Source organism: Coffea arabica, chromosome 6e, assembly GCF_036785885.1.
Source record: "Coffea arabica cultivar ET-39 chromosome 6e, Coffea Arabica ET-39 HiFi, whole genome shotgun sequence".
NCBI classification, from domain to species: domain Eukaryota; kingdom Viridiplantae; phylum Streptophyta; class Magnoliopsida; order Gentianales; family Rubiaceae; genus Coffea; species Coffea arabica.
This window is the reverse complement of record NC_092321.1, coordinates 48,697,320-48,718,298: the sequence shown is the minus strand read 5'-3', so window position 1 is coordinate 48,718,298 and position 20,979 is coordinate 48,697,320. Positions and strand designations below refer to the sequence as shown.

General features: G+C 38.7%; 1 protein-coding gene across 5 annotated transcripts; it reads left to right on the top strand.

The window, feature by feature from the left end:
• Window positions 1–11,788: 11,788 nt before the first annotated feature.
• LOC113737074 (uncharacterized) lies at window positions 11,789–14,388 on the top strand. 5 transcript variants are annotated; one of them, XM_027264321.2, is made up of 5 exons: window positions 11,789–12,072; window positions 13,232–13,385; window positions 13,477–13,570; window positions 13,867–13,916; window positions 13,992–14,135. In XM_027264321.2, exons 2-5 carry the CDS (start codon window positions 13,272–13,274, stop codon window positions 14,064–14,066), a joined length of 333 nt encoding a protein of 110 aa, XP_027120122.1. In that variant the 5' UTR covers window positions 11,789–12,072; window positions 13,232–13,271; the 3' UTR covers window positions 14,067–14,135. The 5 variants fall into 5 exon arrangements, with proteins under 5 accessions (XP_027120122.1, XP_027120125.1, XP_027120124.1 ...); XM_027264323.2 differs by lacking the exon at window positions 13,867–13,916 and adding an exon at window positions 12,625–12,823 and having other exon boundaries at window positions 11,793–12,072; window positions 13,992–14,388; XM_027264322.2 differs by lacking the exon at window positions 13,867–13,916 and adding an exon at window positions 12,619–12,823 and having other exon boundaries at window positions 11,793–12,072; window positions 13,992–14,388.
• Window positions 14,389–20,979: the final 6,591 nt, after the last annotated feature.

The following is a 20,979-nucleotide window of genomic DNA, read 5'->3' as shown; positions in this document are numbered from 1 at the left end:
TATTACCCAAATTGCATCATGCCCCTTTTGTATTCGTGGCAACCCTAATACAAAATCCATCGTTATGTGCTCCCATTTCCATTCAGGAATCTCTAAAGACTGTAATAAACCTGACGGCTTTTAATACTCAGCTTTTACTTGTTGGCACATAAGACACTTTTGCACAAACTGAGCCATCTCCGCCTTCATATTCTCCCACCAATACAGACTTTTAAGATCTTGGTACATCTTATTATTCACTGGGTGTACCGTATACCTAGAGCGATGTGATTCCTCCAAAATCTCCCTCTTCAATTTCTCATCCCTAGGTACAACAACACGATTTCGGAACTTCAAGATTCCATCAGGGCTTAGATTAAAATTAGGTAACTCCCCTTTCTTCACCTTTTCCACCCACTTTTACACTATTGGATCCTTTACTTGGCCTTCTTTGATCCGCTCCATCAATGCCGACTTCACCTCAATATTTTCAAAAATCACCTTCTTTGGTTCCAAACGAGGTCTCCACTCACAGACATCTTCTAACAGGCTTCACTCTCTCACTATGAAACTTGCTAGTTGGGCTTTTCGGCTTAAAGCATCTGCTACAACGTTGGCTTTTCCAGAATGGTAGTTAATTGTACAGTCATAATCCTCTAAGAACTCTACCCTCCGACGTTGTCTTTAATTTAGCTCCTTCTGAGAAAACAGATACTTAAGGCTCTTATGATCCGTATAAATCTCAAAAGTTACACCATAGAGATAATGTCGCCATTTCTTCAAAGCGAACACTACAACTGCAAGCTCCAAATCATTGGTCGGATAATTCTGCTCATGAGGTTTTAACTTCCGAGATGCATAGGCAATCACATTCCTATTTTGCATCAACACACACCCTAACCCTTCTTTGGAAGCATCGGTATAAACCGTATAATTATCACTCCCACTGGGCAGAGCTAAAACTGGAGCCATAGTCAATTGTTTCTTAAGCTCTTGGAAACTACCTTCACACTTGATATCCCAAATATACTTTCCTTGTTTCTTGGTCAAGTTAGTCAAGGGTCCCGTAATTCTCGAGAAGTACTGTATAAATCGACGGTAGTACCCTGCTAGACCTAGAAAACTTCGCACCTCTGTGGAATTTTCTGGCTGCTTCCATTTGGCTATGGCTTCCTTCTTTGCCGGGTCTACAGCAAGGCTATCTTTTGAAATTATGTGACTTAGAAACGTCACCTTTTCCAACCAAAATTCACACTTACTGAACTTAGCGAACAGTTGGTGCTCTCTTAGGGTTTGCAGCACTATCCGCAAATGTTGTTCATGTTCCTCCCTTGACTTCGAATACACTAAGATATCATCAATGAACACCACTACAAACCTATCCAAGTAAGGTTTGAACACTCGATGCATCAAATCCATGAATGCTGCTGGGGCATTGGTTAAACCAAAAGGCATTACCGCGAACTCAAAATGCCCATATCGAGTGTTAAACGTCATTTTTGGCACATCTTCCTTTCTAATTCTCAATTGATAGTACTCTTGTCGAAGATCCAATTTAGAAAACACCAAAGCCCTTTGTAACTGATCAAACAACTCATCAATATGAGGTAATGGGTATTTATTCTTAACAGTTACTGCATTCAACCCTCGATAGTCAATGCACAACCTTAAACTCCCGTCCTTCTTCTTAACAAATAGCACTGGAGCTCCCCACGGGGACTCGCTCTCATGAATAAACCCTCGTTCTAGTAAATCTTACAATTGCACCTTTAACTCCTTAAACTCAGCAGGAGCCATTCGATAAGGAGTTTTAGAGATGGGAGTAGTTCCGGGTACTAGATCAACCATAAATTCAATTTCTCTTTCAGGTGGCAGAGACTCCAACTCCTCCGAAAATACGTCCGGGTATTCACTGATTACTGGCATGTCTTCCAACTTAATCTTTTCTCCCGGAGTGTTAATCAGAAAAGCTAAGTAACCACGTGCCCCACGACTAAGCAATTTCCTAGCCTTTATTCCCGAAATAAGCGCAGAAGAGGCTATCATACCCCTCACGTCTAACTTTAGAGTTGCCTCCCCCGGTATACAAAATTCAACCACTTTCATCCTACAATCTACCCGAGCATGATAGTGAGCTAGCCAATCCATACCTAGAATGACATCGTACCCCTTGATGGCTAGACTAATGAGGTCAACTACCAATTTTCGTTCACCAACCCAAATATCACAATTCCTATACACCTCATTCGCAAGCAAAATTTGATTACCCGTAGGTGTTCTTACCTCTAAGTCATAAGGTAACCTTTCAACTTTCAAATCAATTCCAAGCATAAATGCGGGATTAACAAAAGAATGAGTAGCACCGGGGTCTATCAAAATTCTGGCTAACCGGTGAAAAACAGAGATTGTGCCTTCTACCACCTTCGTCGGTTCAGGCACGGTTGTTTGATCCAGCGAATATACTCTGGCCGGTACCCTCGACTTGGCCCCTCCAGCATTGGTCGGCTTTGGGTTTGACCTGGCAGTCGACTGGGTGTCACTGATCAACGGGCAGTTGACTATCTGGTGATCCACACCTCCGCACCTCAGGCACTTTCGAGCCTTTCTCCAGCACTCATCCTCGGTGTGGTTCGATTTCCCGCAGTACCCACACGTTACCCAGGGAGTGGAGGTTTGGCCTCCCTGGGGAATACCTCTACCTTGGCCTCTACCGCTTTGGCCTCCCCTCTGGGCACTTCCTCTCGGAGCACTTTCCCTAGATGTGCTAAAAAACCGTCCACCTCCAGCCCCACGACCGGATTTAGCAGGTGGCATGCTCCGATCACCTCGTACTGACCCTTGGGCTCCACTAGGTGCCCCTCTCCGCTTAGCATGGAATTTTCTCACTTGCCCCCTAGCAGTCTCTATCCTTAGGGCCTTCTCCAGAACCTCCGTGAATATATTAATTTGGGCCGCCGCTAAGACTTCTTGTAACTCCACATTCAGTCCTTGCTCAAACCTCCATACTTTTCTTTGCTCCGTAACTATTAGTTCGGGAGCAAATTTGGACAACTTTGTAAACTGAGTCTCATACTCAGTTACACTCAACATTTCCTGGCGGAGTTTAATGAAATCATCCTCTCGCTTCTCCTGGACGATGGGTGGAAGGTATTTTTCGTTAAATTCTCGTACGAAATTTAACCAGGTCCATGCAGTCGCCTCTCCCTCCCACTTGGCCCTCACTACGTTCCACCAAGCCCTAGCTGGCCTCTCGAATTAGAAAACAGCGAATTGGACATGCCTCTCCTCTGTATAGTTTAGGGCGGCAAAAATATTAATCATGGCCTCCAGCCATTTCTCGGCTCCGTCAGGGTCTGGTCCTCTCAAGAACTTGGGTGGGGAGAACTTTTGGAATCTCTCCAAGGCCCTATCCTACCCCATCTTGGGGTCCCTAGGTTGATTTACAGGGGGCTTGACCCTGTTGTTCCACTAAACGGGCCAGAATGTTAGTCATCTGTTGAATGGCAGTTGCCATTTGATCTCCCCCTGTAGCCTGGGGTTCAGGTTGTGGCTCAACCATTGCCTCTCTCTCCTCCCTCGGTTCTGGCACCGGTTCCTGTGCCTGTCTACCCCCACGGTCTCGACTAGGACTGCGTCCTCGGTTAGTTCCCCTGGTTTGACTTCTTCTACCCTCCATATTTTGGATTTAGGCAACTATAAACATATAAACAAGGTAAGGTATAGCTCGTATAGCTTGTATAACACGTTATAAAAGGCTAAATAAAGGCAATAAAACACGTAATAAACAAGCACTTTATATACATAGCAAACAAGTCATATTTACATGCCAGCCTAGGCAAGTCAGAGGCTATACTAGCCAAGGAACATAGAACAAAAGAAGCCCTTTTTACATCCACCGTAACACGTCAAAGTCGAAAACAAAAGGAAACGTGTCGTCCTACTATGTTCCTAACTATCCTACAAAAATCTCCTCAGTCCTAAATCCTAACAGGTCGTCTGACTAGACGCCGACCCCACAGACTCCGAGGATGCACTTGGCTCCTCCTCCGGGTCCTCCTCAGGATCCTTCTCAGGAGCACCAGGAGCGCCAGGAGCTACAGGCGCTTGGCCTTCTCCGGCCAAGTCCTGAAGCACATCATCCACTAGTGCCTCGCACTCAGTCAGGATGTGGCCGGTCCGGTTTCGTATATCCGCAACTACTCGCATAAGGCGTCCGGTCGTCGCCTGAGCCTACACGCGGAAGGCATCCGTCCGCTACGGCTCCTCCAATATCGAGGCCTCCAGCTCTCGGATCCTAACTCCCTGGCCTAGGAGGGTAGCCTGAAGGCGCTCTATCTCTGAGTGGCACCTACGATTGGCGCTACCCAATCGTCGCTGCTCGTCATCCACGGCAAGCACTACCCGATCGGGGTAGGAGTAGGTCTTCCAGCAGTCGCAGCGTCGGATCTTGCGCGCTGGGGACCACCACTGCACTGACCCACCGGGGCTCTCCTGATACGTGGTCACACGGCTAACAGGCCCCTCTAGGTACGGCTCGTCAATAGGAGCGTCAGTAGGCGCGTCAGTCGGTAAGTCAGTCGGCACAGGCTGGGACGGTCCAGCACTCCCAGAGGCGTCAGTACCCGCCATAACCTAGGTTTACAAGTAACATGGCAAAAATAAGTGCACGACACGTAGAAAACAAGGCTAAAAGCTAAGCTCAAAAATAAAATCCTAGCCTATCGTATCAAGCATTCAATCTACCCAGATCAATTCACAACCTAGGCTCTGATATCACCTGTGACGATCCCACCTTCCCCTAAGGCGTACCAGAGGGTTCGGCGGACCGCCTGCCCAACTCTCGCCAAGACTCACTCACTATCTAAAACGAATCGCGTGCTTACATCCATGAACCATAAATAACATCCACAATTAGACCTTATCATTTTACATTGATACCAAATCAAGGTACAAAGTCTCAATATACCCAAACGGTTCAAAGTATATACAATCCCATAACAAAACATTCTATTCGAGGAATAGCGCGAGTACAAGTCAAAAGTCAAAATAACTAGACTACGCTAGTCTTTACACGTCTCACGTGTCACTCGTACCCCTGTAAGGAAAACAAAACTAATAGGGTGAGCCAAAACTCAGCGATGTTCCAGATATCAAATTGTCCAGCAAACAAGAAATACCAATGTAATAGTGAAATAGCAAGCAAACAAGTTCAAGTAAAGAGATAATACTTCAAGTAGTCAAGAAATGTGTGGATCATGTTCACAAGTAAGGATACAGTTGCTCATGTCTCGGCTCCATCCCAGCTTGATCGAATAGTAGTTGACACTCCGTCAGCTTTCAAGTAATAACTAGTCCAGAAAGAAAACTCCACTTCTTGCCAGTCTCCGTCCACCAATCAACCCCCCTTCTCCAGGCCCGCACGCCACATGAAACACGGGTAGTAATACTCGAGTATACCGAATTGCCGAGGAGATAACACTCCACTCGACCTTACTAGTGACCCAGAATTTGTTATCTAATCGATCAGACCCTTGCCGGCTCGACTCGATTAACTAGCCACAGGGTTTCTGAAATTTCAGGCATAATATAATTCATGTGCATGTAGTGCAAGTCAAGCAAAGTCGATAAACAAGAACAATTTGGATAGGGCAAGTGCGATAAAGTACACTCTTGCTCTATCAAATCACATATATATCACGTATTCACGTTGATCAAAGATAGATGGCAAATATCGAGTTCAATTAGATATTTGGAAGCACTCACCAAAATAGTGCCTCTAGTGCTCGTGTCTGGGTGGTACTCCGGATTCGGAGTCCAAATCTGCGATAAACTTAACTTGAGAACTTTGAAAATTAACTAAGGTTCGAAACTTAAGCGTTTCGTTCAATAAGAATCAAGAAATTGAAATTCACTTGAGAAATAGTCGTGAAATAGTTGCTCGCTTTTCAAACTGAAAAATTTGATAACATGTTTGCTTGGAGATGACTTTTGAGTCAAAAGTGCAAGTAAAACGGTTTCATAGTGATTCATATCGTTTTCCTAAGAGTACAAGTTCGGCCAAGTCCTAACGTATAACCCTCGATAAACAAAGTAGCAAAGGTCCTCGATAGTTCAAGTGATAATCACTTTTAACCTTTACTCAAGTTGCAAGTATAGTTTTCTAGTCCTCAAGCGTAAATTTGGGAAGCATGCCCTTTATTTTTACCAAATTTTCCAGCCATTTATGGCTTCATTATTTTTCCTCAGCCAATCCCAAAGTCATACCTATCATAGATTCAAGTAAATAGCCATTCCATAGGCTCATAACAACATAAGAACAAAAGTCAAAGTGATAACAAGTGCGGAAATGTAACCTAGCAAAAGACAGATTTGATGTGTGGTTGCGGAAAGAACACATCTGAGGCTACGCTTATCGGATTGAGGCACAAATTATACCGTTTCGAAGTTAAGACACAAGGCTACAATTTTCATGAAGATAACTTAGTCCAGTTTCCAATGCAACCTAGCCAAATCCCCAATTTACAGAACCAAAATCCAACTAGTCGGCTAATAAACCGCACTGCCTTTAAATGACTATATCTCAGGTTACCAAGGTCCGATTAAGGTGTTCTTAGAGGCGTTTAAAAGCTAAGACAGAATACTAAAACTTTCATGTTTTGAAAAATAGCTAAATCAGTACGGACCATAGTGAATAAATACGATTAACTGGATGAATTGTCCAAAACGGATCACTGGAATGCATCCAAGGGCAGCGAGAGTATTTTGGCCTTTTCACAGTCTACATAGCTCCGATTGGGTTGAAATTTTGTAGGAACCTACAAAATACCATTCTCTACAACTTTTATGTTTTAGGCCAAACCTAATTCGGCCTCTAACTATGAGTAATAAAACTGGACAGAATGTAAACATAAAATTCCAGAAATCTGGAGTTTTTGGGATTTCATGACAATCTATTTATTTTCTTGCTTCCAACACTACCAAAGCCCCTTATATAATCTTATATACAACATATACTAACTATACAACAAGTTTAGGCAGAAATTTATCTTGTAATAAAGCCAAAACATGAACTAGATAACATCTTAAACCAAAATTTAAAAGAACAAGAACCATGATCAGATCTTATACCTCAAAGACAAAGCTTGGAAGAGTGATACTCCACCTCCTTTGGAAATTTTTAGTTTCCCTAGCTTCTCAAGCCCACAACTAACACTTTAACCGGTTTAGAAGTTTAATTTCTCACTTGGATGGCTAAAATCAAGAAGAAGGAAGTTGTTTCTTGCTCTCTCTTTCTCTCCTCTCTTGTTCGACCAAGCAGCAGAAATAATGAAGGAAAAGGAGCAAAAATTGGGGATAAGAAGGAAGATCATCTCTTGGTCAAGAAACCCTTAGATGGCGACACTTGGTGCCACCACCTCCTCTCATTTTTCTCTTTCTTTTCCTTGCTATTTCCAACCCTAAGTTTCGGTCAAGCTAGCTGGCAAATGAGAAGATATTTTGCTCAAGTATTAATGAGCTTGTATGGTAAGAAAGTGGTGGTCAAGTGGTGCGTTCAATCGGTAATGCACGGTACTCGTCGGTTCGCACCGTTTTTCTTAAAAACACATGTACTAGGGTTTTTTCTTCCTATTCACTAACCTTATATCATTGCCCCTAATCACATATTATTTCTCACTTAAAAGTCACTTTTAATCACCAAATTTGATCCTTGTTCCATACCGAAAATTCATCCGGCGAAAAATCGCAAAAACCCTAATTTTGCCCCAATCTTGAAACCAAAAGTGAAACCTTACTTTCTAGGTTTATTTGCACTTATTGTGGAATGATTCGGTGGTAGGGTTTTAATAAATAATAATTTCCAAATAAAAGGTATTTTTGAGGAAAATATAAGAAATTTGCGAGTTCTCACAGTATGGACGAGTATCCAAGAGTCCTCACAGTATGGACGAGTATCCAACGGCCATTACTGTTACTAATGAACTCAACCCCATTGGTAGTCGATTAGATCGAGCCGGTGAGGGCTTGGTCGTGAAAATTGACTAGTCATGGGGACTGTTATATGGAATCTTGTAGTATGAGACTCTCGATTCCGGTATACTCGAGTATTACCAAATTTATACTGTTTGGAGTTTGGGCCCGGTATGGGTATGTTGGGTGGAAGGAATGGAAGTAAAGTGGAACCTACGGTTGGTTACTTTGTAAACATTGACGGAGGGTCAATGAAATCCGATCAAGTATACAAGCGAGGAAAGGGGCTCTTGAGAGCTGTCCGTATCCTTTTAACCATGTTGTGAATGTGTGATCTTGGTTTACTTCATTATTGAACGTTTTATGCCTGTATGAACTTGGTTGTTTGAGTGATAGTATCTCAATGGGCGTAAGCTCACTCTATTCCTTTTGTTTTCCTTACAGGAATATAAACACTTTTGGAATGGCTTTTGATAGTTGGTTGCCGAGTTGAGCTTGTTGTAACTATCTTTTGAATAGCTCCTTTTGGGCAAAACCCTAAGTGCATTTTGATCCAACCAAGTCGTTGAGTTGTAATTTGCAAACCGTACATGTACAAACTTGTTGGATAACTTTTATATGCTACTTTGGATTGTAAATGCCTAATTTCAAGGTGTATATGTTTGATGGATGTTTGGTGAGATTCCGGCCGGATTCTGACGTGTCAGTTACTATTCATGTCGGCTTCGATTTTTCATTTTTTTTATTTTGTGATTTTGACTTGTTTAAACGCGCTTGTATGTTCCGGAACGTTTAGATTGTACTGAACTGTCCCGTTAGTCCTGGCGAGAGCTAGGCAGGCAGTCCGTCAACCCCTTTGGTTCGCCTTAGGGGAAGGTGGGGCTGTCACAAGTTCTCTATCAGACTTCGTAGTAATACTCGAGTATACCAAAATACTGTCCCAGGGTCACCAGCCGCCCGACCGAGTCCGCTTTTGGCTCGAGTCGACTGGCAACGAAGGGCAACGGCCCAATTCAGCCAAAAGACTTACATTCATGCACAAGTAGCATTCAATCATTTAATCATTGAAAATTTCACGTTCACTTAGATCGAGTGCGATAAAGTACACACTCACCTATCGAAAATTCATTTAACAATCATTGAAAATACATTTAACATTCAAGCAAACATTCACAACAATCTACATAGTCATTGGAAGCACAATATGCAAAGAACACTCACCAGTTTAAACAAAATAACGTCAAAAGTTTTCTTCCGGGCTATGCCCTTGATCACCGACAAACTCTAAGAATAACCAAGAGAAAATATTATGGTTCAACCATTCAAAGTTTAGGTGAACCAAAGAAAATCCGAGTAACTACTAGTACAAAGGTTCAAATATAGTTTTGGAGTGAAAAGAGAACATTTAGACCCAAGGACCATGAGGAATCAAGAATTTCCTCATTCCAATCATAAACCCAGCTCAAAATGGTTTAACAACTCCAACTTAAAGTTGGAAATGAAAATAAGAACAATTTTAGGAAAACAGAATTTTTCCAATTTTGCACGATGCTATTTGAAAAATCATATCTCAAGCTTCTTAAGTCCAAAATTTATAAACTTTATACCGTTGGAAAATAGATTCAAATATTTACAATTTCTTAGAAGACAACTTTGCAAGATTCTGTCCACAAATCAGTCAAAATTCAATCTCAAGTGGCTGCTTTATCCAGTAGAAAGACAGAATAGGAATGGAAATTTAGTCAAATTTGGAAAATCACAGATATTCATAGGAATTGAGAAAAATTCTGAAATTTTCACGATAGAAAGTACTCTGAATTTAGTTTCAAACGCAAGAAGTAAAACTCAATTTGGATTTTTCTACACCAAGATATGACAAATTTTCCAAGACTGCTCAGAGTCTCTTGCGAAAAAAATTTCAGCAGCACTTCCTTTGTGTTTACCAATTTTTCCAACCATGTCAAGGCTACACTTTCACCACAAGACAGCCCCAATCAAGTTCATAAGATATATGATACATAGAGTACTTATTTTAACCACAAAACTAGCTATAACCAACATATATCTAGGCTGAAAATTAACCAAACCCTAGCAAAACCATGAAATTACCATAAAACATGCTTCCTTCAACTTCAATCACAACATATCTTTCTTGCATAAATCTCAAGAAACAAATAAAAAGAAATGTTTTCTTGAAATTTTACCTCAAAACCCCAAGATAACAAGCAACTCAAGAGCTTTCTTCCTCAAGTAACTCCACCAAAAGTTTCCCTCTAAGGTTAACTCAAGATTAATCAGTATGGACTAGGGTTAGTGTTTGGATTTTTCACAAATCAAGCAATAAAATCAAGATGGAATTTGGAAATGTTTTCTCTCTTCTTTTCTCTCTCAACTTCATCTATCATGGAGCAAGAAAGTGATGGTTTATCTTCAATTTTTCCAAGATAAATACAAAGACTAATCTTGGTCAATATTTGGTTGAAGGGTTGACAAGTGTCACCCAACTATTTTGTCTTTCTTTTCCTTTTTCTTAGTCAATAATGGAGGCTGACTTAAGGATTAATTTAGGGAAATTAAATGAAATAAAAACAAGGAGATTAGGGTATGAAAGTATTTGTCAAGCGGTGTACTTAACCGCTAACAAACGGCGCACGTCAGTTCAAGCCTATTTCCCTTAACTCCCTTGTACTTTTGTTTTAACTTATGATTCACTAACTTATTATTAGCACTTCTAATCACACACTTCCTCTTACCTAATACTCACTCTTATCCACCAAATTTAGTGCACACACTTCACCAATTGATCATACTACCAAAATGCACCAAAACCCTAACTTACTCTAACTTTAAAAGTAAAAATAAAACTCTTGACTCAACTAATGAAATCACCATGAAAATTAGGGCTAGTAAATAGTTAAATAGCCAAGTAAAGAAATATAGAAGGAAATATAAATTAATTTTTCAAAAATGGGAAAAAATTCTAAAGGAATTTTCGTGTCCTCACATATATTAGGGTAATTTGGACATTTGGCCCACGAAATATCACGATGGATGCTTTCCATTTGTTAGACATTTCAACCCAAACCACAGGGAAAGTTATGTATAGCTTTTAGAATCATGTGGGGGGGGGTTATGTGGTTTATTGAGAAACCATAGGAGGGTAAAGTATAATTTGCCCTTAATTTTTTGAATTGTGATTTTAGGAGGCTGCTTTGCAATGGAGATGAGAGATAAAGAAGAGAACAAAAGGAGGTTGTTAGGGTTTTTTTTCCCTTCTTAATCGTGATATTGGGAATATTTTTTCCCTTTTCTTTAGTAGTGACTTTTGGAAGATTTTTATGTTAATGGGTTTTAGTTATACAGATTTTGTTTCTCTACTTGGTTATTTGGTTGGCTATTCGGTTAACTTAATGTGGTCTGAGTGGGTTTAGGATTGATTTATTAAATGACACTTGGCATGATAAGAACAAGCGAGATAGGAAGTGAATCAGGAGGGTTTGAGACTGAAGATCCATTGGAAAAAATTAGAATTATACATTTTAAGTAGTTGGAAAGGTAAAATTTATCAATTAATAGTTGAATGGACAAAAGTTGAACTATATAATAGTTTGAGGGTCACTGCTATACACGTCATGCTATTTTGTTAAACATAATGACTCAATTTGATGAAAGGGTTAGAATTATATGTTTTGATTAGTTGAAGTGTTAAAAATTATTAATAAATAGTTAGTGACTTGAAAGTTAAATTGCGTAATAATTTGAGCGTCATTGGAGCATTTTGCAAAAAAAAAAAAAAAGAAAAAAAAAGAAAGAAGACGACATAGCTTGCATTATGTTATGTTAAGGAAAAAACCACCATCGGCCTTTTAGCACCGAAGCCTTCCCAATTTAAAAGCCTAAGGTTTACACCAGCGAAATTGAGAACACAAATCAACCCCAAATTGAGCCCAAATTCATCATTAAAATGTCTACTTATGCCGAAGCCATCTTGAGCTGCTACAATTCAGAGAGATTTATTTTTTTCGCTTGATCCGACAAGTGCGAAACAAGAGACGAATTGGGTCAAACCCATCGCCGAAAATAAGTGCCACCAGCGTTGCTGCTTCGTCCAACTGCGGGAAATAGGTAGGTCTAAAAGTTGTTCATTGTTGCTGTCCGATTGTTAATGGTTTAGATGAAGAAAATTTTTTTCCCGTAGCTTAACTCCATTGCTGCTGTCCGATTGCTAATGATATTCTTCTCCATGTTAGCTTTCAAATGATGACTAATTATGGTTGATTTGGCGTTATAATGTGTGCATTGTGAAGGGTTTAGGATTTTGTGAAACCATCATGCACAGTTGTTCTCTCTGCTAAATTCTAAATACCCAATAGTTTGGTTTTGGCCCTTTTTTTTCAGACTTATTATGCAAAGTGTTATTCCATGGTGATTCATGTTCTTTTTGTAAATTCAGGGTTGACTTGTCAAATATCTTCTGTCTTTTGTGTCCCATCTGATTTTTCACTCTTGAATATGATGCTGCATGTCTTGTACATAAAAACACATGGCTTGTAATCAATCAAACAATGAGGAAATGAGGAATTGAGTTGGCATTTAGTTTGTTACAAAGGGTAAATCCCAAGTATTGCATATTCTCCCCATCTCTTGCTGACTGAATCTTTAACCCTCAAGTACCAGCTCCTCAGGCCCGCAAGTTCTCTCTCCGCCCATCCAAGCAATTGCAAACACAAAAGGATGCTCTTTCCTTTTGCTTTTGGATCTATAGATGCTGGGTTTTGTACAAGGAAGGATAAGAAGATCTCAGAACCCAATGTTAACTTTGATTCTGACAACTACAAAAAGCCGTTGAATGACTGATTTACATCAGTGATTTTGTGTATATCTATTATCCCCTTAATGTAGATATACAAGATTAGAAACTTGTGTATATTCATATTGAGTGTCTTAAATATTCATTCAGTTGCGCATATACTCTTCTGGGATTAGGGAGAACAGAGAAAGGAAGGGAAAATAAAGAAGAGAGAGAGTGTGTGAGGAAAGGTAAACAACAGAAAGGAATGAAAATGCTCATGGTTTTGAGTCAAATCAAAGAGTTTGTTTTCTTTTCTAATCATCTAGATATCTCTGTTTTCCTTTATTTATGGCCACTGTGTGTTAGTGCTCCATTTTTGTGCATCTTGCATATGTATTACTTCTTTATTTTAAGTTGTGAAGTTAAACAACCGAGTGAGTATTATGTTACTTTGATACCTTCTTTTTTTTACCCCCTTGTTTTAACTTGTAGAGACGTACATAAATAGTGGATTATCCTAAAAGTGACTGCAATGGAATTTTGTCCAACTTGTGGGATGTTATTGCAGTATGAATTGCCACATATGGACCGCCCTGCCAGATTCTTCTGTCCAACATGCCCGTATGTATGTCACATAGATAGTAAGGTAAGCCATTATAAATCCTTGTTGAGGGTTTATTTACTGGCTATTCACAATGTCTACTGTGTCATTGCTGAGTTATCAATGCATGCGGCAGGTTAAAATAAAAAGAAAGCATCGGTTAGTTAAGAAAGAACTAGATCCTATCATTTCCAAAGACGACGAGCTTGACAATTTACCAGAAACTGAAGGTTCGTTATTTGCTGTACTCTTGTATACATCCTCTGTTTGATTGACTGGTGCATGCTTGAATTAAGAAGTTTCATAGAGCTTCAGGTGTTGTTTTTGGATCCATTGCATGTTTCTTAAGTCATTTCCAGCATAACCAATATCAAGTTCTCTCTAGTTTGCATTTCTGCTTTCTCATTGCCCTACATGGGCAGGTAGGGGTTTAATTAGAAATCTTCTTGCTAAAGTTACTTTTCAATGTATGTTTAGATCCAGAATCATGTCTAAGTGCTATCATGTTCCCTGAATGCTTTATTAGGTTGGTGTAGATTTAATCTGGGCAAAGCAAGCTTGAGCTATCTGGTTGAGGTGCAGAAACTGCTAAAACTTCCATAGGATTACCATACGTAATTTGGTCCTGATTCTTTATTTCTTTTCTTCCAGCTCCGTGTCCTAATTGTGGTTATCTTAAGGCAGCCTTTGGTCAACAACAGACCAGATCTGCTGATGAGCCGATGACAACCTATTACACATGCAAGAAATGTAGACACAATTGGAAAGAAGACTAACATTGCTATTCAAGCAAAATCTTTTGGCTTACTGCTGGTTTTCCATGAGGTTACTCTTTTTAGGGGAAGCATTACTCGTTGATTGGGTTGTATTTCTATCAATTCAGCATTAAGCATCTTGGTGTTTTTGCAGAGGCTCCGTGCCTATGACTGTTTGTTGTGCTACCTGGAATGATCTATACTTGCCTCTTCTTTTCTCATAGTTCTGTTAAGCTAACTGAAAACCAAGAGCTAACCTTCTTTAATTAGTCATAATTTTCACCATCCTGATAGATGTGCTTGGGTCGTTTTATGTCTGTTGAAAGTTTCTGCTTTGCTATTTCTTTTTTGTTGACCATTTGTTTGAGAATTAGACTAACGGTCTTCCTCAACTGGAGTTTCCCTGCAGTTGGCAGAAAAACTGGGCCATTATGTCGATGGCTGGAGATTGAGTCAGGCCTGATCTTATCTTCCTCGTTCTAAGTATAAAAAGAATTCTCTTAAAAGAAGGGTCTTCCTCAACTTATGCCAAGTACATTGTTTGAGTTGTTCAAAAATAAATAAGCAAATGAAAGTCATTTTGCTATGCCTGGCGTTATTGCATTGCTAGAGCAGAGCAATTTTGCTCTAAAATATTGAAATGCCCTTCACTAGGCAAACTCAAAACTCCCACTAAACTAAAGGGTTAATGCCAATGCAGCTTCCTCTCTCCTTGTGTACCGAATACACTTTTGGGGCCTCAGATATGGTAGAAAACAGCTACCCCAAGTATGGCTATTGAAAGAGGGTTAAAATTATAAAGCCAGTTCATGTTTTCTATGGCCTTCACTGTTGACTCCATGGAACAAACCAAAAGTCCAAAACCAATACGGTGCAAATAGCAAAGATCCAACAAAGGAACTGATCTAGAAGATAATGAGGATCCTTGTCTCCCGCTTCCAATCTTGAATGCATAAACTTGTTTCTTTTGAAGAAATGACATGAAATTGCGAATGTTTTCAAATGCAGCCCTCCATAATTAAGAGTGCCTTTTTCGTAATATTATGGTACCACGAGCTCTGTCCATCATCTTATTTATATGCCAAACATCGAGTAACGAAAAGGAAGGAATCCGTCCATGTATCCATGGTGGATACCAAGTAGATGTGTTAAGGACAAAGTCATGGGCTGATGAAGAAAAGGCTAGCCTGCATCTACAAATTGTAGCCTTAATTGGGAAAGCCGAAAAGGCAGTAGAGCTTGGAAGGAGGAAATGTGAAAAAGGAGAAAAAGGCAATAGTCACTAGGCTTGCTTTTGACCAATTGAGAAAAAATTGAGTGTTCAAAGCAAAATCGCTCTAGCAGGAAAGTTTTACGCTGACAGTATCACCAACTTTTTGCTATGACTAATGCATGAATTTTACTCTTTTTTTTTTTTTGGGCACTGTGGGTATCCGGGACCACCCGACTAATTCCACAGCGCTCAGGCAGAGCGGGTCCGACCGATGCCTAGGACGGTAAACAACTGGATTGCAGACTGGAATCGAACTCAAGCAGATTTGGAGTAATGACCCCGCCTCCACCGTCCGAACAACCCAGCGCGGGTGCACGAATTTTACTCAACATCACAGGAATTGGTATGTAAAATGCACTTTATCAAATGAACGGAAATCAAAGGGTCAACTAATGTGATATCTGCAATTTTCACATGCTCATAAGGACTCGCATGTTAACAAGGAGGTGATATTGGATGATATCCTTTAAGTTCTTAGAAAGGAGGTGAGATCCAAATACAGGAGGTTTCAGTCTGCACATTCACGAGCCTTCAGAGATGGTTTTGCTTGGTACTGAAAACCACAATAATTTAAAAAAAGAAATAGAATACACAAATCAAATGCATTGATTTTCTTTTTCCTTCAATAATCTGCTAATTTCTTTTTTGTCATCCATCTTTTGCTGGTGGCTTCAATTGCCTTCTCTCATTCTAGATAGTTCTTGAAGCCACTGATGTTGTATGTCGTTGCATCTAACTCTGTCTTTAACTCAGTTTCCTTACTACAAAGATGAATAGCTTGTTAGATTTGTAACTTTAGAAGCTTTACTTAGATTTGTGAAACTTGTTACATAATTCTTTACAACTTCATTCCAAGCTACATGTTCTACACCACCCCAATCATTTTCTTGCATCTTACATTCGTCATTATAGAATTCCGTAAAGCCCATCTTAGAAGTGCTATAACATTTAGAGACCTCCCTAATATTATAATCAAGAGATTCAGAAAGTTCTCATTCCTAACCGATGTATTTTCTCCCATTACCTCAGAAGTTATTGATCCACAGGATACTTCACCATCTTATGTGGCAGGTTGAAGAAAGTCAAATGCAGTGCAAGGTGACGTATCACTTGGATTTGTATTGGTACAAGAATTATCTTTATTAGCCATGATATTCATTCGAAAATTGTTATTAACCATAGTATGACTGTCTAGCTTGAGTCCCAGCTTGGCCGGAGAGCCACTTGGAGTTGAAAACCATATTCTTGCTACTAAGTTTGGGCCTGCCGTTGAAATGCCTTCATACATCCTTTTCTCCCCACTTCAACAATCATCAGACAAGGGTACCCAACTATAAAATTCTCAACATCAAATAGTCAATAAAATCAACAATAAAAGCTACGTCATGATTTGCCAATGACAGTTGTTCCACCATCTCTCTTGCAACAGAGAGTGCGGAGTCTGTATCAAGACAGAAAAGAAAATATATGTTCTTGACTGGACCTGCAGCTGAAACAAAAATCAATGGAGACAAAAACCTATTATATTGTCAAAAATAATATAAAGCAGTAGAAACAATAGTTAGGCAATTACCACGCTGGTCCGCTATTTGTAGAGTTAACGTGTAAAACCCACGGTTTTGGGTTCAATTTTTTATTCTTACCCAATTAATTAAATGGTAATTTACCATGAGTAAAAGTAAAATTAATTGTAAGATAGGTTAAATGGTTAATTGGGGGATAGGAATGAGATAAGATAGGATAAAAGTTCACAACAGTTTGAACCCTTATCTAAACCACCAAATGGTGGGTAGTTATTAGGGTTTATCACAATTATCAAAAAAAAAAAAAAATCATTCCTCCCTTTCATTGTCTGCCTCCCCTTAGAGAAAGAGCCATCAGAGAGTAGAGAAGAAGAAGAAGGCATCGCTGTCAATCAATCAGTAACTAGGCACCTAGACCTGTAAGTCCCAAATTCACGTGAAAACTCCTCTTTTAAGTTCTATTAGTCGCATTAATTATTTTAAAGATTTTACAGATATATATTATGTTATGTATATATATATATATATATATATATAGATATATGCTTGTATAGGAGATTTAGGAGGATTCGTATCTGGATTAGTAGGATTAGGGTATTAAATTTTAATTACGGGATGAATAGGATTTACCCAAATCTATTGGAAAGTTATAAAAAAAAGAAAGAAAAAAAAAAGAGGGGGAAGGGGAGAGCAGCGGCGCTAATTGTGCACCATTGCTGAAGCTTAATGCGAAAAAATAAATTAGGAGAAGAGTCACTAGCAAGTGGCTGGCGACATGGATCAAGTAGGAAAGGTTGGCCGAAAGAAAAAAAAAAAAAAAAAGGAGCCCCCAACAAGTGCTGGTGACAGAGGTTCCATTAGAAAGGTTGGCCCAAACCTTTCGACCAATCAAAGGGAAAAAAATTATATTAATAATAATAGATTCTGAAATATATATATAGTATGGGTTTAGTGAATATCCAATAATTAAATTTTAGGTATATAGGAACTAAATTTCAAGACCCAACCTAAATTAAGTGAATATTTTAAAAGATTTCGTCAGTAAGACTTATTTAATTAGCCTAAGGTATTTAAGTAGAAATCTAAGACATTTTAATTTATCACTATTAGATTAAGTTATAAAATATAAGATAGGTTAAATGCTTAAAATAATAACAATAATAATAACAATATAGATATAGATGAAGTAAATTAAATATAAAAATGAAAATAAAATGAAAATATAAATACAAGTGGAGTAAACTAAGTCAATAATTACAATAATAAACCAATATATATACATAAATAGTAATAACACCCATACATGCGCAAAAATGGAAGTAAAATAAAAGATAATAGGAATTAATCATCAAATATATAAATGGTAATAAATAAAATAGCGATGACAAGGACAATAACAATAATGATGAATAATAATAAAATAATATATATACATATATATATATGCATAGTAAGATAATAGTCAAGATGATAAATATGATTATGAATAATTACTTTCTTTTAAAGTTAAGAAACTTTACAAAAGGGAAACTTTCCAAATTAGGAAACATTCTAAAAATGGAAACCTTCCAAAAATAGAAACGTCCAATTTAGAAATACACTGCTAGGATGTATGTAATGGTCTAGACATGAATTTTCTACTCGCTCGGAATTTGTATATTTATTCATTAATAGGAAATAATAACTAATTAGGAAACATATGTATTTGATAGGTACGATACAAGTTTAAAAGACCTAAAGTAGTTTCACTCGAGCAGCCAGACAAAGGTAGGTGGTACTTACCCTACTAAGATTTCAAAAGTTTAAAATGAAATTTTTGTCATCGATTATATTTTTACGTGTTAATCTGAATTGTTTTTGGTTGAATGATTTACTTGACTGTTTAAGCAAGTTCTATTTTGACTATACAAAAATGGATCATGTGACTTATTTGAGACTTCTTGATATGTTATTATATACCAAATGAGCTGTATCTTTTATGAAATCAAGACCTATGCATGTGACGTATGAAATGAATTAATATCAAGAAAATATCAAAATTGTCATGGAATAGACGGTAGGGGCTATAATCCTGTCTAATAGTCAAGGTAACCTGTAAGGATCGAAAACAACCTAAGAGGGGGATGAATTAGGTGGTTTAAAAAATTAGCCAAAATATGAGTCACTTTTTGAGAACTTGTCCTCTTTTTTTAAAGGACAACACAATGGAGCAATTGATGAGGAAGCACAACTGCTTGGGAGTAGAAGAGATAGACAATTTATATTGCAAGACAGTAAGTAAAAGGATAGAATAGCAAACCAAGTTTCAAATTCCACTTGAGTTTGAATACCACTTTATATAGCAAGGTTCTTCAAGTTGATCAACTTACAACCAATCTCTTGTGTACAAAGGAATGATCACTTCCTCCTCGCCCCAAGTAACACTTGGTCAAGCAAGGAAGTTTTACTATCATTCGGATAACCCTCACAAAACTACACTATTGAAGAAATAGAAACACACTTGAAAATCTTATCGAAAGTTACACAACTGAGAGTACAAATCTTCTTTAAAAAGCATTCTCACACTTGAATCACTCAAGATCTGATGTAGTCTCAATGTGCAAAAGTTATCTGAAGTGATTGACTTTTTCCTTTTTATAAGAGGCCAAAAAATTCTTCAATTAATGCTACCAACGGATAGAAGGCAGCTGAAGAGTCAACTAGCCGTTGGTGGTGTCGGACATCTGGTAGGCTAGTTTTCTGCGTCCGAACGCAGGCAGTGAGTTCAAGAAATTTTCTTGAAATATTTAGGACGTCCGGTACCTCCAAAATATGCGTCCGAAAGTATGATGTAAAACTGGAAATTCTCATTCAATTCGTTCGGACGTCCCGTGCATCCAATGTTTTGCGTCTGAAGTGTCACAACGTTTTTCGGACGTCCGGTACTCAGGTGTTGTACGTCCGATCGAGATCAATTAGCTTAGAGGACTTGGCTTATCATCTTCGAACGTCCGAGAGTGGGTTCTTCATGCGTCCGAAGTTACTCAATGGTTGTCGGACGGCCGATGCAGTCTTTATGTGCGTCCAACAGCTATTTCAGCATATGTTAGCCTTTGAACCTGTTCTGCTCCAATTCTGAAAAGATCTAATCAGAGAATATTAGTAACATCTATTTTTTGTAATCATCAAAAGTTACGGATTGAGATAAATAATCTTCCCCTTTTTGATGATGACAAAACAATGGATGGAGTAAAAAGATTTTAGGTACAGCTCCCCCTAACTTAATGCATTCAAGGAGTATACACAACTTCCCTTCAGAATAATGTCCACTCATGATTATTCACAACTCCCCCTTAAAATGACTCCCCCTCACATATAATTACATATCCATTTACATATCCATATCTCCCCCTTTTTGTCATCATTGAATCAAGCAGTAAAATTATCCATATTACCAACAATGTGGTTGTTCATTGGCTCACCAATATTATCACCAGGTATTATCAGCAAGATAAAACATAGCAACACACATCCAAACTGAATTTAGCAAAACAGTAAAATAAAACACAGCAGAACAACAATATCATCCATCCAGTACCAAAACCAAAACATTATCAACCAGAAACTAATATTGACAGATAAACTGAAATAAGCAATATTCAACGGAAAGGATAACTAAATAGTTTTACAGACTAGTAGAGGAGTAAAATCCTTAAGACAGAGCACACCAAATGTTTTTAAGTGCAAAAGATACAGAAACCTACTATGAACTATTATCCTAATCATGAAGTGCAATAGCCTAATAATGCCTATATGGTGATCTTAGAGGATCCAGGCCTTTTTCTAATCAGGCGAAACTGGGCAGGGTCTTCTTCCCCAGTGTCCTCATCCTCATCATCATCATCCTCTTCAGTCTCTTCTTCAGTTGCTGGAGTTTTTCCCTTGTCCTGTGATTGAGAACTGGAGGCACGGTACTCTGGGGTAGTTTCAGTGGTTGGCTCAGTTCTAGGCTCCTTTCGGTGTGCATTTTCATTTTTTGGAGGAATGGGAGGTACAAGCAGATTTCTTTTGGCAACGAAGGTGGCTTGTTGTTCAGAAGTCATGATCAT